Source organism: Cucumis sativus, chromosome 5 (assembly GCF_000004075.3).
Source record: "Cucumis sativus cultivar 9930 chromosome 5, Cucumber_9930_V3, whole genome shotgun sequence".
Classification (NCBI taxonomy): Eukaryota; Viridiplantae; Streptophyta; class Magnoliopsida; order Cucurbitales; family Cucurbitaceae; genus Cucumis; species Cucumis sativus.
This window is the reverse complement of record NC_026659.2, coordinates 23,853,899-23,873,183: the sequence shown is the minus strand read 5'-3', so window position 1 is coordinate 23,873,183 and position 19,285 is coordinate 23,853,899. Positions and strand designations below refer to the sequence as shown.

The window sequence follows — 19,285 nt, the reverse complement described above, 5'->3', positions numbered from 1 at the left end:
CAAAAAATGGCCTAGGGAAGATGCGCCTCAACCTCAATTTTGATCGAGGCCGACCCTAGTCAAACAAGAAACCATGATCGTTTCTTGGTCTGTTGAGTTACTTAATCATCCTAAGGTAACTTAGAACCTTTGAGATAATCTAAGTCAATTTTCTCTATAAATTTATCATTATAGTTTCATATAAGGTATCTAAAAACTTTTGACTTCTTCTTTATTGTTTAGTTCGCTTGTTGACTTACGCATCATAACATTTTTCTTTGTTTTGCATGTCCCATCTCCTTAAATTATAAATTTACCATTGATTGTTGCTTGTAAAAATTAGATGTATTAGTTTTTCTCTATCCAAAATTTGACATTAACATGTTGGATTATTTTTTTTGGCCAAAGTGCACATATCCAACCTCAAAAAGGTTCGGGTAAATCATGAGTTTGTCCTACATTGAAAGAGTAGTAAAATTATAAGTTTTTCCAACATTAAAACGGTTTAGGAAAGTCACATGATGTACAAGAAGTCTATGTCATTGGTTTTCAATCGTCCCAATTATTCCAATTAATAACACTTCAAGCCTAGTATGTTAATTTTAAATTAAATTTCTTTCATATTCTTAGTTGATGAGCCGTAAAAAATGTATGAATAGTTAAAATGTTTGAGAGAATAATACTCATGTAATTAGGATCGAGAGAGAAAATTGTTCCACAACATAATATATAATAAATACATAACCTATCTATCAACCTCTAGTTAAATTCATATCAATTTTATATCTCAATTCTTATATAGATACATATGTATAAATAAATATATATATCTTCTAAGTGTTTCTATTTTCTCAGCCCCTTCCAACTTCTTATATCTTATGATTGCCACCTCTGTCATTCGTCATCGGCTGCTGACCTGCCCCTATGTATTGACTATCCAAGTAATTGAATTGCCAATTATTCAATAATAATAATTAAAATTAAGGTACCCTAAAATGAGAGATCATTGAATGAACCAAATGGATTTCACCAAACAAATTTGATGTGTGATTTAGATGTGGGATCTAAACAAAAATAAGAAAACATAGCAGAACAAAAAAAAAGAGAGAAGAAAATCCAAGTTTGTTAAAGTTGTAATACACAAGCAAACTCCATTTTAATCTCCAACAAAAAAAAAAAAAACTCCTCTAATCTAATCAAACTCCCCAATTATCTTCCTACCCTACCTTATTTCTTAATCTTCTCTGATTAAAAGGAAATAGAAAACGTACATTTTTAGTTCTCAATTTTTTTATAAAAATATGCTTGTGATTCCTTAATTTTAAAAATATATATGTTTAGTTAATTTTTAAAATGTACTTCTCAAAGTTCAACATGAAATTGTGAAACTACATTTTTTTAATTTTTAAATATCATACAAGTATTTTAAAATTAAGGGAGTAAATGAGTGTAGATGTAAAAAATATTTTTTTCTGTATATATATACAATTTATATATTTAGAAAAAACTGACCACACCAAGAAAATTAATCCTTCTCTTTGAAGCCTTTCAATAAAAATAAAAAGGCTTTTATATTTTAAAAGCTTATAATTGAAGCAAACATAATCTCATAATCATCACAAGTGCTTCCATAACCGCAACCTGACCTTCCACGGTCTTCTTTCGGCCCCACTCCAAATTCCTCCTCCTCTTCTTCTTCTTTTTCCTTTTTTTTTCTTTAAATTTATTTCACATAATGAATATTCCATTTTCTAAATAATAATAGAAATAAATTATTCTATTTGTCCTGAAAAAACATATGATGAAAGTTATGTCATATGGAATTATAGGTTTTCACTTTCTTAAGGGCATTTGGTTGATTCTTATGCCTACAAATTTCAATTCTCCCTATTTATATTAAATTTCCACTTCATTTTAATATTCTTTTACGATAAAATGTATGGTTGCAAATTTAAAATTGTGTTATATTTTAGTTTATTATATTGTATTAAAAAAAATGTAAATATGATTTATAAGCTCAATTTTAATATATAAAATTACAAGGAGAGCACTAATTAAGTAATTTTAAAGTCTAAGATTTATTATATTTAGGTTTCCAATTCTTTATAAATTTTCCAGGTATTTTTTTTTGGTGGGATCTTCCAATTTTTTTTTTTGTTTAAATCTTATTTTAGCCTATAAGTTAAAATTTAGTTAACTCTCTAACAAAATTGATGTTTCATGGAAAAACTAAAAAATTCATTATCTTCTATATTGTTATTTTATTATTCTAGTTTCATTCTCTTTTATTTTTTTAATCTACATTAATGTCGTTCTCTGATTTATTTTAAGATTTCTAATTGAAAAATAAACAAACAAAGATGATGGGGGAGTCCGGAGAAGAGTGAGAGATTTAAGTTTCAATTATCTTCTTATTTTTTGAAAACGGCTCTTATTTAGGAGAAATTATAATTGGTAACACAAAAATGAAACTATTTATAAAATACAGTAAAATATTTAGATAGATTAGGGAGAGCGGAATTAATTTTGTTATATTTTGAAAATAGTTTTAATATTTGGTTGTTTTTTTTAATGCGCCATTTGTTTACATCAAGTGTGTTTAATTATATTTACGTTAACCTAAAAGATTTATAGAACAAATTAGTTTGATTATTTATCAATTTAATTAATACGATGAATCTATAACCTAATCATCAAAATATAGAAAGTCACGCTATCATTTTGCATTTCGTTAACTCGCTAAAAGAATTAACATATCTAACTGTAGGAACCAAAATAAGTTTTTTTAAAAGAAAGTTTGGAGAACGAAACATATAGTTTGAAAAGTTTAGAGACAAAAATAAAAGAAATAAAATAGTATTTTAACCATTTTCTTTATCTGAATTCAAATCATACGAGAGAATTTAGTTTGTTTTTTTGTGCAACATTTAACGAATTAAAAACTATGTACAAGATATCATAGGATAAGATTACTAGCTATGGTAGTCTAAAGTTTTTAATTTTATAGAAATATCAATGAAAAATTCGATATAATGTTAGTGTCAACGAATACGTATGAATAAACAAAAAATTTTCAAATATTTTAGACATCGTACAATTTGTTAATAATCTAAAATAGCATTTTGGTCTATTTATATTAATCTTCGTCTATACAACTTTCAATAAATCTAAACTCAATCTCTAGTGAAAAAGAAGGAGAAGAGAACCCAAGTCTTAATAACATAAAGGTTGGGGTCTAGTATCGTAGTTATAGAGAAAACAGGGGCCACTAAAGTAAAATGGAAATAGAACTATTTTGGTTTTCTTTTTTACCGGTCCGGTCGTGGGGGTTTCTTCCTTCAATGACGCATAACGGCTTACACTTGATTGTAATCGCTTCCACTGATTCACAATTTTTGCATCCGCAACCAAAATCTAATCACCGTCAAATCAACTGTCATCGCACGGTCCATATTTTTAGTTTAACATTTGTAGACCCCACCCTTTGGTTAATTGGCTTTGTGTACAATAATTATTCCTTTAATGTCATCGCAGCTAAATCACAGTTTACTCCCTCTTTTTGTTTGTATTGAACGTGTATCTTATTAAATTGTCTAATCATTCTTTATCTTTTTAGTTCTTACAAAATTTTAATATTTCTTTTACATGAATAGTGAAAAGTGAGACACAAGAATGAATGACGTTTGAATGCACTCGTGTATTATCGTTTTTAGAAGTGTAACACATTTTAGTTTTGATTTATATTTCTAACATGTATTTAACAATTTAAAAATTATAAATATTGGATTATAAATATGTACAAAATAAAATAGTATGACGTAAGACTAAATTTGTAATTTAATAAAGTGGGAGGATTGAGGTGTTTAAAAATATGGTAGGCAGAAAAGTATTATAAAAAACAGGATAGTGAAATGTATACCTTGTCCACGAATAGGTTAAGTCATGGACCCGCTATAAGACACTGAAGTCGAGGTTTGATACACGACTTTGTTGAGCTATCCATCATATGTGGCAGTCAACACTGTCATGTTGTTTGACACGCATGGAGTCGTGGATCGAGTCCTCACATAAAAACTCATATCTCTTTTGGTAGAACCATTTTGTTTTATCAATTATTGTTAATTTTTCCACACATTAGACAGAGTGTTGTTCTATCTACACCAGAACAATTAGCAAATGTGTTGTTAACATATCGACAAGTATTTGACCAACTGATGCACACTCAGGTAGTAATTAAGTATTATATGAATATTGTCTACTTATGTTTGTTTTTTTAAAAAGATTAAGTGGACACCATACACACCTGATACTATGATATTGTTATCTAATCGATTTCATAATGGTGAAGAGGTCTTGACTTACTTGGACCCTATGATTTGCTTCCATATCATTGAGTGACATTTATCAAATCGTGTGTTGGGATATTTTGGTATGTTACAAATCGTATCATCGTTGTGCTTTACAGACTCGGCACTACACCAAATTAATTTAAGAGGTAAACACGATCAAAATTGATGTAAGATTCATGAGGAGCATGTCATGATGTGACATACACGTCATGAGCACGTTGTGCACAAGGAGAAGTAACACACAAGCCAACTGTATCATATGACTATTTTTTCTGGTACAAGACGATTTATGACATCTGATGGCGTTTACTATTATTGCACAATAAGAATTTTAATATGGTTTATTTTTAATTTTATAGCATGCATATTATTTAATTACATTATTTGCAATCATTTTGAGTAATTGTGTTCAAGATGTACACAAATACTCGGTGGAATAAGATTTACAACATTTGAGTTCAATGTGTAATTAAACCTTAGTAAATGTAAAACATATTATTCAGCAAACAAGACTCAATGTTGCATACATGAATTGAAGACATATTCAACATAGATGACGATGACAAGACAAAGATATTGTAATGGGTGACCAGGATCATGCTTAGTTCATAATTGTAAATTTTAATTCATATATGAACTTCAACTTTGAACGTAGAACTATACGAATTTGCATTCTTATTTGCACCAAAACCATGCTCATGTTAGAAACTTAAGAAAAAAAAAAAAAACCTTGAAAGCTTAAAGAAAAAAGTAGTACAATTTTTTTTTTCAAATTTGTTCAACTAAAATAATTTAAAATGTACAACCAAATGTGTTGCATCAAAACAAAATTCTGTTATAAATAGGAATACTCGTCAAAGAGTCCAAAGTTCAAGGAACTATCATTTATACTTCAAATAATAGGTTAATTTGGAAATTAGTAATGGATTATGACTTTCTCTAGTCCAATCACACTATTTAACCCAATCTTTAACTATGTAGATTGTGACTGTATTAAAGAAAATGGTGTACCACAGTTCATAACTTTTTAAGCGCAAAAACCACTATTTTCTACAATAGTCTGAGCTTTACTCTTAAATCACAATTTGTCTTTGTAACGAAAAAGAAGAAGAAAAATCTTACTGTTCATTTAGCTTTAATCTAAATATGCTATTAAATTTGACCCCTCCAGCCAAGACACCAAAGTGTATTTTATCCCTTATTTTCTACAAATCAATTCAGTTCACGTAGTAGGACTTATACTTTGATGGATAAAAAGAAATTGATTCCCATTAGCTCAATTTCTAATCACTACTAAAAAGGGTCAATTTTCATCAATTCAATTCACGTACGACTATGCTTTGATGGATAAAAGGAAACTATATTCCATCAACGAATATAACTTTTTTTAGGCAAATATCAATTTATACCTGGAAACATTGTGATTGTATTAGTTTAAACTCTTAAACTAATAATTATATCATTTTAAACCATTAATTTTGTAAGTTATATCAATTTAAACCTTAAATTTTCTTAAATACACCGTGAATTTCCATATATTTATCAATTTGAACCCTCATTTTTCAAGTGTCCATCCAAAACATAATGGATAATTTAAACGGATACATTTATATAAGTAAAAGTTTGATACAATTATTAATTTAAAGTTTAAATGGATACAAACCCAAAAGTTTACTTTTTCTAATTTTTTTTTCTTCTATAAATTATTTTTACTGTATTTTAAAATAAATTTGGAAGTTTAACAACGATGAGAAAGATAAATTGTATATCAAATACCCTCTATAATTACACATAAAACATAAGAAAAAGCATCCTATTATAAATCATAAAACGAAGCTACACACCTAAGAAAAGTTAAGTTCAATAATAATAATACTGTAATTTCAAAATAAAAGGACAAATATAGGTCTAAAATACTAACAATAAAGAACACAACTTTTGGGTATGGGTAGAGATGAATTTACCCATTGACTTATGCATAACTCGTATGTGATGCCCACAATTTCTAGGGTGTACACATGTATATTCGTCCTATAGACCATGTTATCGTTACATGTAGCACATGATTTGTTCCTATTCAAATCATGTAACTCGTGTGTAATTGGCTTTGAAATCACATTATTAAATTGAAATATTAATTTAAATTCTCACAAACAAAAAAAGTTTGAATAGAATGTTTTTATTTTTATTAAATAAAATGAAACCAAACCGAACCGAGTTGGCTCGATTTGTACCCAACGTAGAAGGGGCAATACATGTAAAAAGCGAAGGAGAGCTTGGAGTTTTTAAGTACAGCAAATGTTTCTGTTAGAATATCAGTTTTCTCCAAAACCGCTTCAATTTATTAATTAATTATTATTATTATTGTTTCTAATTTTCTAATTATTTTGTTTTATTTTTTTCTCTATGGTTTTAGCTCTGTTTTCCCTCCATTTCCGATTCCCCCAAATCTTCCTCCTATAAATCCATTTCATCTTCTCCATTCCTCAACTCTCTCTTTTTCTTTCTTTCTTTCTCTCTCTGCGTATTCTTTGCCGATTCAGGTCAGTTCTTCATTCATCTTTCTGTTTATTATCGCATTAATGGATGATACTTTTTTCTATGTTTAATTAATTAATCACAACTTTCATTATTTAGTATTCAACTTCTTTGATCATCTATTCGTGATGCTTTCGTTTCGATTGAGTTATAGGTTACTGTTTATTGTGGAAAATTCTTGATCGATCATTTATCTTATTAATCAGTTTCTTGAATGCTTGCTTTGGATTTTTTTTTTTTTTTAGTTTCGGTTTCTCTCTGTTTCGTTTTTCTTGTTTTTGTGGAACTGATGTACGGGAATCGAGAACTTTCTGTTGATCGTATGTTTATTGAATTTTGAGATCGTAAAGAAAATGATCTCTGAATCTTTCTTTTTGAATGTTTGAGTTCGGATCATCGAAATGAGTTAATGTTTGAATTTGGTGTTGTTTTGTTTACTGTTATGGAAGAAATTGTGCGGATGTGGTTTATGAGTAGTTTGATTAATCTGTACTGTAATTTGTAGTTGAAATGCATAAAAGCACCACTTCTGCGTCGAATACTATTGCTGCTGCGACTACTATGTCATCGTCGTCGCAGCTCAAGTCGCAGCTTCAAACAAACGATGTTTATGCTTCCCTCTATAATTCACCAATCTTTGCTCCAAAGCAATCCGTGCCGGTCTCTCTTCCAGTGACCCTCTATGGTGAGTCGACTCACGCGGATTCATCAATCTCGGCTTCCAAATCGATAAACAATCATTTCTATCAAACGCGTGTCGTACAAGATCACCAGGAAATGGTTAATCGCCATAGCCTCTGTCTCACTCAGCTTCGAGAAGCAACCGAAGAAGCCGATGCTCTTCGACAAGAGAATATCCACCTCAGAAGTATTAATCACGAGCTAAGCAAACACCTCAGCCTTCTGATCCAGGCTTCGGTTCAGAAACAGTACGGCTCCTCTGATCAAGCTCCTCCGTTTAATTTTGCGGAAGGATTCCGCGGACTCAGTCTAGCAGAGAAGGGAGCAAGCAGTTCGGCATGGGAGGATATTTCCGATGAGAGTCCGACGAGCGTAATGGAGGGTGGAAGGGTAGAGGGAGTTGAGGTGGAGAGATTTTCGCTCCCGAAGAGCATCTCCGTGAGGTCCAATGGATACTTGAAAATGGCACAAACCGGAACCAGCCAGGGCGGAAAGATCCGCGCCTCATCTCGCCCCAGAACTGCAAGTCCTGTCAAAGTTACGGTAATGACACGTAATTTATTTGACATGATTGCCCTTTTCATTCAACTAATCACGTTAATTCATTGAGCCATATAATATCTGAATTAATTTTAATCACGTGATTCTAGAGAGATTATAGCTCCAATTGCTTTAGGAAGAAGAAATTTTTTGGTTACATGGTAGCTAGGATGATAACTTCTTTAGTATCTTTGCTTCAATTATAATTACTTTTTTTCGTAAAAACAATCATATAACTAATTAACCACATTAAAATGATTCTTGACAAATGGTTAATAATAGGACGGAAGTTTCTAATAGTATATAATATGCATTCTTTTGAGTACCAAAGCTTCTAGTATTTATTTCCAAATATTGTATAGGTACTAAATGTGGAATATGAAACATTATCATTGTGATGTTAAATAAACGCATAATGTTAGTTAGTTAGACGTAGTTACAAGTAGAGACAATTCATTATCATAGTGAAAATTTGACTCTGCACCAATCCTATTATTGTAGTTAATATTGAGTCACATATGCTGAATTTGTTGTTTTTTCTTCTATCTTTTCTTAAACATCTGCAGTCAATTTTTCTTATTATTGCAATTACTTATTTACTTCCCCTTTCCCTTTTTGTCCTTTTTTTAGATTTAGTGCAGAGTGGCAATATTCTTTAAGATATATTCATCTCTATACTTTGGATTCTCATCAAATACATAAACGAAGAATTAAAATAATGGTTGGACACAATTTGATAGGATACATAACTCTAAGATGCACCTAACGTGTCTTTCTCTTATTGGCCAAGTGTAGTCAATTTTTTTTCTTCCTTGTAGTTCATACGTTGAATGTGTGATAACTTTTTCTTCTTCAATCTTTCTTAAGAGTAGCAGTCAAGTTTTTCCTTTTCTAGTTTTATTCTCAGCACTTATTGTAGCTCCTATACTAAGTCCCATAGGTTGAATGCGTTGATTTCAATTTGTATTAGGTACTCTTTCAGTCAAGTTTTTTCTTGCTATGTTGGGCCTTCTTTAAATTTGATTATGTTTATCAACAATTCTGGTTCATAGAAAGCAGTGCAAATCAGTTCCTTCCCAAACTTCATATTTTATTAAACAGGATTGATTTCGATTGATACACTGATAACAAATTACTTTCTAAATAAGTACACACTAGTCTAATGCTTTAGTCATTATTATAGTTTCATGATTTTCCTTTGAACAAAACTATTATAAGATGGTCAATTTGAGAGAAGAAATGGTCTGTTGATTTGAAAATATACAGCAGAAGGTGTACGTGCAAGGAGTGAAAGAAGAGGAAAAGCCACTAGAACTTGAGGTGTACAACCAGGGCATGTTCAAAACCGAGCTTTGCAACAAATGGCAGGAAACAGGCAGCTGCCCCTATGGAGACCACTGCCAGTTCGCCCATGGAATAGAGGAGCTTCGGCCTGTGATCCGCCACCCCCGCTACAAGACAGAAGTCTGCCGGATGGTCCTCGCCGGAGTTGTCTGCCCTTATGGTCACCGCTGCCACTTCCGCCATGCTCTCACTGACCAGGAAAGGCTGATGGGGACACTCAAGCCAACCTGCAGGACCTCCACCACCCCTAAGCTGGACAGGTGAATTTCATTTTACTAAACTGATCATCATCCTTAATTCAACACATAAAACGTGCGATGATATAAGTAAGTCATACACAGTGATTTGTTTGTTTGTTGTAAGCCTCAAATGAGAGCCGTAAATAATATCCCATATATAAGTATAAAACACAAAGTAAGAACCATATATACAAATCATTAGAGACCAATTATTAGTTTGTTCTGGTAGATATTGATGAGGCCACAATGATGGAGATAACTAGATAAGAAGAAAATTTTAGGAAGAAAGAGAGTCAATACCCTTTTGTTATATTTTGCTGTATTGATCCATTTTGTTCTTCCAAACTCCATGTTTTTTGAAACTCTAATAGCCTGTGCCTTAAGCAGAGCAAACTATGTGTAAAGGCTGAGAATACCTTTTTTGGGGACACTTCATTTGATTGTTTCAATGGACAAATTAAAGTTGTTCATTCTCTTATATATGCTCTTTTTTAGGATTAATTATCACTTTTGGAAGAGTACTACCGTAAAAATGAATAATGATTAAATGCATTATGCACCAATTTCAAATGCTATCTATCTCTCTATCACATATATAGATATATGATTTTTGTCTCTATCTCTCTATCATATGGTTTTGTGTGATGGAGAGATGGTTTTGTGTGATGGAGAGATGAAGAGCATAACATATAAGTGTAACTTTAGATGCAAACAATTTATTTTTTTTGTTAAAACACTTTTAATAAAAAAGATTTAGTACATTTTAAATTGCAAAAATATTGCTACGTATTTAATATTTTAATTTGTGTGTGGAATGAAAGAGTGAAATGCATAAATATAAATGTATTTCTTATCGTAAAAATGCACCCAAATTATTATTGTTTAATAAGTGTTTCAAATTATTATTGTTTAATAAGTGTTTGAAGTGTTTAGAAGTTATATCTACTTGTATTATTTATTTTTCACTTTTAGATCTTTAGAATCATATGCATATGAATTAAATTAGTTGGTAGATGATTATAGGTGAATCAGTTTATTTTAGATTTTATAAGCCCTCTACCCTTGGGTAGCTTATTAAGTGATCTTCAAAGTAAAGTAGGTAAATAACCTACTAAACATTTTAATTCTCTTTTAAGCAAAAGGTTTTGAATCAAATAATTAGAATGTTTTTCTGGTTAGTTTAGACTCATCATTTAACTGAAGATAGTAAAGGTTGATCATCAAATAAAAATCATTTGAATTCCTTAAAGTCTTTTGTTCAGTAGTATACATACAGTATCTTCATTAAATATTTTACACATATTATAAACTCCATTAAATTAAAGGATTTGGAGATTTGAATTAGTGTATTAAATATTTTACACATATTATAAACTCCATTAAATTAAAGGATTTGGAGATTTGAATTAGTGTATTAAATATCACGTCAGGGGCATTTTTAGAAAAGTAATTACAATTATTTTGTAGTTGAGATGTCATTTGTCATTCTCAATACCTTCAACAAACTCTTGTAACTAATTTGAAAAAAAAAAAACTTTGTAACTAATTTCTTTGAAAAAGCATTGAAGTTTATCTATCATATAATAATAAGAAGTCTACCAGTGGTATGAATTTGAATGTTATCAAAATCAAATATATATATTATTGTAAAAGTGACAAAATAAGTTATAATAATTAAGTTCATGGCACACACATTTTATTATTTGCAAAAATGGCAAAAACAAAGTTCAGTCCACACATCAAGAAGTAAAATGTCATTAATGCCCTCGTTACTAATATATATCTGATACACCTTATACATGTCTGAACACCAAATACACCCCTTGATACACCTGATACTTCTTGATACATCCGATATATTTGATTGATACACTTGATGCACGTAATACTTTTTGATACATTCGATACCTTTTGATACACATCTGAAACATTACTAATATATGTTTGATACACTGTAGATACATTTAGTACAATTGATTGAGTAAATGCACTTGATATGCTTGAAGTCCTACTTATACACTTGATATAATATTGATATACACTTGTAAATTTGATTCATATACTTGATAATGATTCACTTTACTGATATGCTTTAACAATATATTGTTAATATACTTGATAATGATACACTGAGTTACATCATTCATATACTTAGTAATACTCTAATGACCTGCATAAAATTTGAAAAAACGAAAATCACGTAGTAAGTATATTAACCAACTAATACATATAATATAAGTTATATCACAAAACTGAGACAAAGTAAAACAAAAAAATTAATGTAAAAAAATAAAACAAAATGATTTGGAATCAAATTAAACTCAAAATACACATCGAAGGAAGTAAAAAAAAATCACAAATGAAGTTAATTACTCCGATCAACAACTATTATATTTCATATTGCAATTATTGTACTATTGATATTTTAAAATTAAGATTAAGATAGAAATAATAAGTAATTTTTTTAGTATAAAAATAAACAAATACTTAGACCTTAAAAAGTGAGAAAATAAATAAATAAAAAGTAGACATTATAAAGAAGAAGAGAAATAAGTTATTGAATGGTAGTTTATGAATAATAACAAATTTAAGATGGAGAAGTGAAAATTTTACAATATTTGCAAAATTCTAAAACAACGTGCTATAATTGTTATATCACATTCTCAAAATGCTATCTTATACAATTTTCCTATATATGATATATATATCATAATGTATATTTTATCTTCATTCTCTTTGCTATCTATATCGATTATGAATCTATATTATTCTAAAATATTGGTTCAAGCATGTACAAGTACAATTTTTTAAATAGAGAATAACTATACAATTAAATTGAATATATTAATTTAGTTTGTGTAAACTTGTAATCTATTATTGATAAATCGAGTACATTTTAAGTAGAATACAAAGGGTGTTATACACAAATGCAAGAATAAGTAAGGAAACTAATTAGCCTAAATTAAGGAATAAAAAGAGCTAAATTCATTGAGAACATACATATGTTAACACATTTCATAACGAGGAGAATATTGAAATCTTTTTAACTCCTTTTAACTTGTTTAACTTAAAAGTCGTACTAATAAGAGGGCAACTATGATTCTTATTCCGCCTTCCTTTAAGATTAAGGACCTTTAACTTTAAAAAATAGTGAAGTTTTTTAATCTATAACAAAGTCTATAAGTTATGAAAAAGCATACAAAGTATTATACATTTATAAGTTGCAAATATAATTTTTTTAAAACCCGATAATATAACACTAAAATTCAAAAGGGGTGTTTGGCTCATCAACAAGAATTGAATTTAGTAGGGTATAATATACTTGATCCAACTTCGAAAATTGGGGTGGAATTGAGTTGTTATATTTTACCAACTTCCCTTAACTCTCCCTTTTTAATTCCAATGTTTAAATGCACCATTCATTGGCCATCGTCGGCAACTACCATTGTGATACTCTCGGAACCAACTTTAATGACCACTCTTACATGTCCAACTTCAACAATCAACTCTACACTTTGACAATAACCTTTGAAGACAATTTTGAGGACCAATTATGGACTCTGACAATCACTCTAATGGCAACTCTGATGACCACCTTTACAGGACCAATTTTGGACTTCTACAACCACCTCCGTTGACCAACTCCAAAGTAACTCACACGACCTACTTTGATGACCAACTACGGGCTTCCACATTCATCTTTAACAACAACTCTGACCAAAATCTTTGGACAACAAATTTTGGGCTTCGACAATCACCATCGATGATAGCGATCAACTACAATAACCACCTTCGTGTGACCAACTTCGTTGACCAATTTTGGTTAATTGTTTATTTCTCTTTCATTTTCCATTATATTTAACTATATTCTTACAAGAAATGTAGTTGGTTAATTGTTGTTCATATGTTGTGCAAATAAAAATGGATAAAATAATTGAATAATTTTTTTAAAAAACAATAGTAGTAATCATAAAAATATGTAATGAAAAGTTCCAGCACCGAATACTTTTGCATATGAACTAACTCTGCACCTCAAACATAGATATATGAACTTAGACAACAGGTCTGCACCTGAAAACACAAACGTATGAACTCGAAACATTTTATATAAACTCAACACCTCACACAATCCAAGGTATCATAAAATAGAACACAATAGAAAGAAAAAGAAAAATATGCTCTTTACAGACTTTTAGATTCAACTCAAGATATTTGTGTGATGAGTTATGTCAAGAGTCTATCAATGATATATTTTGCTATATTTGTGATATATTAGTCGTAAAATTCGTACAATTTCAATTATCGTTGCAATTGGATACTTCCAAATCACATCATCCAATCAAATTTAAACTTGAGAAATGGGGCTTGGATTGAATTTGGGCCAATAGGCCCAATACCTTAGAAGGTAATGAAAAAGCCCATTTCCAAATTTGCACTAATTTTCGATCTTGTTTGTATGTAAACTCTGCTTCTTTGAATTTCAACATAGCGATGAATCTGAATTTCTAGGGTTTCAACTACAGACTACAGACGAAGCTCTCATCTCTCTGAGGCGAGTTGGAAAGGGCGCAAGGTTGAGAAAGTCTTCGGACATCGGCGACTTGGAAACTAGAAATTGAAACTTAGTGCAAAATTCATTCTGTTCTTGTGAATTTGAGCTGTTCTTTAATTTCCAAGTCCACCCATGCCCGCTGATTTTCTCATCTCTTCTACCTTTTCCTTCTCCCTCGCCTCCATCATCACGTATCTTATATTGTGTATAATTTTGTATGGTAAGTTCATTATCTGTTTAATTTTCGATGATTGCAGCTAGGATTTCTCATTTCTATAGCTTGTAATATTCACCATGTCTAGTGGGGTTTAGGATACTTGAGAAAAGAAAGCATCATTTCTTTGGATGAACGGTTGCATATGACTTAGATGAAATAGCCTCTAGTATATCGCCATAGTTCTAGATTTCCATGGATAGCTCGATTTCTACTTTCATTGGTATGGGCTTTACGTTTTCTTTCCCTTGAAATCGTTGATGTTCTGTAATGGAAACTAGAGTGGGGGACTTGGATTTTGTATTAAAGATGAGTTTTTTCGACTAAGTTAATAAAAGGGAAGTCCATATTTACGAACTTAAGTTATCAGATATCTGAAGTTCATCTATCTAAACCTTGTTCCCCGATTTGAAAGCCTTGACATCTTGTTGTATGTCTTCCAAATTGAAATTTAGGCAGGTTTAATTTATTTTTTTCAATAGTTGATTTGTAAACTTTAGTTTTGAAGATAGAATCAATAACTTTAGTTTTAATTTATTTTTTTCATAGTTTTGAAGATAGATAACCACTATATGTTGTCGCTACTTATTTTGACAGAAGTTTGTGAAATCAAGATAATGGAATGATGAAATTGTACATAACCTACTCTTAATGTATTATCTACTTGCAGTAATATAGAGGTGCGTGTTTAAATTCTTGGTCCCTCTTTGGAATAAGCGTGTATAAATTTACCTTTTTGTGGAGCATTTGGTTAACTGGTAGAAGAAACTTTTAGGTTTCATTTGGGACTAGAGCTTTCTATGGAGAGGTCTAAGCTTTGGCAAGGTCTTTAGTACCGTCGTCTACATTTTTGTAAATGGCTTTTATCTCTTGTTCCTTATTATTGGAATCCTTTTTGTTGTTGTTGTTTAGGGTGTCATCTTTTTCATTGGGTATAAATTCCTTTGATAGTGGACTCCCAGTTTCACCTATGTTGTTACAAAGAAGATTTGGAAGATACTGTTGAACATGTTAGTTACTTAAGCCTTTATTGTTTACACTGTCTTATGTTATTTGCATGCAGTATTACCATCGATGTTTCCTCTTAATTACTTTGCCCCATTTATTAGGAGGGGTTGTCAAGTTTGTAACTAGTCATTATCACGTGACTTACCATGGGGGACATCAACGATTGTAATGAAGATTTCTATTTTTAGTTTAATTTTTTTTTTCACGTTTTATATAATTTAAAACTTAGAAATATTTGGATTAGTTTGTTTTGGGTTGGTTTTGTCACATTCTACCAAACATCTTCTGTCCTGTTTCTGATGGTTCGATTGATTAATCTCTAGGTTTTGCTTTGGTTATGGTAAGTTGATTTTCATTGGGTTTTAGTTGTTTTTAAAATAAATATTTAGTGCAAGTCACACATTTAATTAATAACCTGAATGTAACAATGGATCCCCATTTGGATGGAAATAATTTATGGATTAGGTTGATGTTTTGCTTTGTTGGGGGTTTTATGAAAAGTTTTTGAGAAAATTTATTTGTTGTTCAAGAATTTTAAGAACATGGCATAAGGATTCTGTGGTGGTGTTTGGTCAAGGGAGTGAAGTTGTTTTACCTAGGGCCATGAAGTTTGAGTAATTGTGCTAGGCGTGAAGTTTGTCTGGGCTGTAGGATTGTGTTACCTAGAGTTATGTACAATCAGGGAAGTTCCATTAACTTCAGAACTGTCTCTCTCTGTGTCTAACAAAGACTTGGTTTTTCTTTTTTGTCAATGCTAGAATTAAGATGTAAAACTTATTTTTATTTTTTATTTTATTAATGTTTCATAAAATTAATGTATAAGGACTATTTATTTATTTTCCTTTTCCTGGCATAGTAGTATTTGAAAAATACATTAGTCACAATTACTTAAAAGGATACAACCTTAATAATTTGAAAGAAAGGATGATTAGGCCTCATTGACCTGGTAGAAGAGAGACAATAGGAAAGCCAAAAGAAATATGGAGAGAAATTTCAGAGAAGCAATGAAGAAGAAGAGAAAGCTGTGCTTAAAGTTTTCAGTAAGAGGAAGTGGTGGTAAGAGCCTCAAAGAAGTGGACGAATCTCCAGAGAAGAGAATGGGATACAGCTATTGAATAGAGAAGAGAGTGATACTGCAGGGAGAAAGAACGGGAGAAACCTCAAGGTGCATAGAGGGCCGTGTGGATTGCACCAACAGAATACTGTTGTGGTTGAATAGGGTGAAAGGAAATGCTGAGGGTTTAACAACCTTGCAGGGCCACACATAGGAGTTGGCTTAAGAACACACTACAATTGGTAGTCCACACAGGACCCGTGAAATTCATTGAAAACTAAACAATTCAAATCCTTTGAAAACACAAGGTAGAGTTTTTTCTCAGTTGGAAAACAAGAAATTTGTGGGTATTCAGACAAATGTGTGTAATTTTCCTCAATAGTGGGTTTTCTTTTTGAGTTATATCATTGTCAATGAAAGTAAGTTCTTTTGGCATTGGGGAAACTAGTGCTAGTGCCTGCATTTTGTATTTGTGATATCCTCAGCCTTTACAACTATGATGATTGAAGCAAAAGATTCCATCCCCTTTGGAATCTGTGTGTCATGTCAACAAAGTCCAATGACACATCTATTTTCTTGGATTTTGAGTTTAACCCACTCCTACACCTTTATCTGCACAGGGAATTTTCTTTTCCCCTCTTTATCTGCTCATGGTTCATCTCATAGTGAGATGGAGCTTAGAGAAAACGACCTAGAAAATATTATCCTTATTCATGTCGAACGGGCTGTCTGGTAAGATTAGTTGAGGTGCGCATAATACCTGGACACTCACAAATATGAAGAAAAAAAACATTGTCTATTTAGATTTCCTTGCTAGGAAATATTCCTTTGTTATTATTGATTATCATCACACTTGTGTCTCTTCGTTTGTATGTTGGAGGAAATTGTGTAGGCTTGTGAATCTTAAAACTTTACACACAGGTATGCAAAACTATAGTGAAAATAATCACAACAAGATGAAAGGAGAACTGCAGTAGATGTTTGTACTTCTACTGCTTCACTAAGTAAGGTTTATGCCTGCCTTTTTAATTATATGATTACTAATTTACTGTGACCAAGGGAGCATTATACTACTCTGTTATAGAAACTTCTTTCAGGAAGAGTAACAAAAGAAAAAAAAAAGGAAAAATTATGAAGAGCCTATGATAATGCTTTCTGCATAAGTCTAACTAACAGATAATATCTGAAAGTAGGATCTACTTGTTGCCTCGATGCTTTTCTTAGTGATGCAAAATTTTCTAGGCTCTACTTCTCAACTTTTATAGGCTTTGAAGTTGATTTATTAATTCGACAGTTAAAACTTTAAAAATCAATTGATTTATATGATGCAAAATTTTCATTTTCGTGTTCGAAAAGAATGTAGAATAGTTCTAGGACTTAGTTGACAAAAATTTAAAGTTTATGGAACACAAAATACTCTTTACCCTACTTAATAATAATAGAATCAATTTTTTTGACTTTGACCTAGCGAGCACTCCTTCAATTAGGGAATACTATTGTGAGAGAGAGCTTCTAACTACCATACAATCATTGTTACCTCATGCAATACAATATGATATTCGTTAGCAGCAACAGTACTATTTGAGTATGGCGGGTTCTGGTGCTTGAAAGGGGTGGGTGTTTCATATATAACAGCTACAATCTAATGAAGCCATCAACCACTGCCTATTCTTCCTGATAAAAAACTGAGTTTGATTTTGGCCCTATTTATATGATTTGAGACTATATGCAATATTTTTTTTATGCTCAAACTTGTATGACCTTTTTACTTTATGTGCTAGTTTTCTTTCTTATATTTTCAAGATGTTTATTTTAGTTTGTGTTTTTAGATTTTTTTGTAGGCAGCCTCTTGTATTTTTTAACATACATCACAAATATTTTATAATTCTTGTTGATATCTAAAATTATCGATCAACCTTTTTGTCCATGGTTGGTTAGTTTTGTTTTAGAAACAATCAAATATAATTCAAAGTTCATAGTTAGAAATGTTCTCATTAAACTATAGTGTATATATATGCCCTGGGTAGTATTTTAAAAGATTTGAAAATGTATTTATTTGTGTATATTGCTTGACACATACATATACACAATGTGTTATTCTTTTCATCATTTTGTTATATTTGTTGGGAACATTTTGACTAACTTTACAGGAAACATAAAAAGTGAAGCATCCCTAACAGTAGTTTACACTTCTTTTTTATAATCCAATGCCACAAAGCTTTTTCAAAAGCTAAAATATAAAAGATAGAATGGAATCTCCATGCTTTCAAACTTCTACTGTGCTAAAGTCTTCATTATTGTTCAAATAATATATAACATTTTCATGTCCCTTTATTTCGCCTTCATTAATTTCACTTTACTTAAATCCATTGAGCAAAAAAGATAAAGTCCTTTATCATGAAATATGATTGATAGTATAGTGTTGTCCATCAACCATTTCACGTTATGATATGTATTTTATCCATTAAGCTATGATTGGATTGGATAATTCAACTAAAAGATGATTAATTTGTTTTCTATTTTCCTATTTTAAACAATCATTTATGAATAAATTGTTCAAACTTTCTAGCCTGTGCTATAAGGGTATGTATCAAACCTCCTGAAATTTCATGATTTTTTTTTTCAACAAACTCAAGTCCAACAAACAATTAATTCTTTTTTATTAATCACAATGCCAAACTATAAAATAGATATTAATTTAAATTAGACAAAAAGTAAAGTTAGGTAATGATTTTTCAATTTTTCAATATCTTACCCTTTCAAATATGTTTAAGCATTTGAGAACTC

At 30.7% G+C, this 19,285-nt stretch overlaps 1 protein-coding gene and 1 long non-coding RNA gene across 6 annotated transcripts; both read left to right on the top strand.

The window, feature by feature from the left end:
* The first annotated feature begins 6,649 nt into the window (after positions 1-6,649).
* LOC101203274 (zinc finger CCCH domain-containing protein 15) lies at positions 6,650-10,233 on the top strand. 2 transcript variants are annotated; one of them, XM_011657173.2, is made up of 3 exons: positions 6,650-6,871; positions 7,372-8,090; positions 9,357-10,233. In XM_011657173.2, the coding sequence occupies exons 2-3, from the start codon at positions 7,377-7,379 to the stop codon at positions 9,693-9,695; spliced, it is 1,053 nt and encodes a 350-aa protein (XP_011655475.1). In that variant the 5' UTR covers positions 6,650-6,871; positions 7,372-7,376; the 3' UTR covers positions 9,696-10,233. The 2 variants fall into 2 exon arrangements, with proteins under 2 accessions (XP_011655475.1, XP_004151447.1); XM_004151399.3 differs by having other exon boundaries at positions 6,655-6,871; positions 9,354-10,233.
* Positions 10,234-14,154: 3,921 nt separating this feature from the next.
* Positions 14,155-17,122, top strand: LOC116404154. 4 transcript variants are annotated; one of them, XR_004217093.1, is made up of 3 exons: positions 14,155-14,442; positions 15,034-15,116; positions 15,212-17,122. It is a non-coding gene; the product is annotated as an uncharacterized LOC116404154 (long non-coding RNA). The 4 variants fall into 4 exon arrangements; XR_004217094.1 differs by lacking the exon at positions 15,034-15,116 and having other exon boundaries at positions 15,349-17,122; XR_004217092.1 differs by having other exon boundaries at positions 15,037-17,122.
* The last annotated feature ends 2,163 nt before the right edge of the window (positions 17,123-19,285 follow it).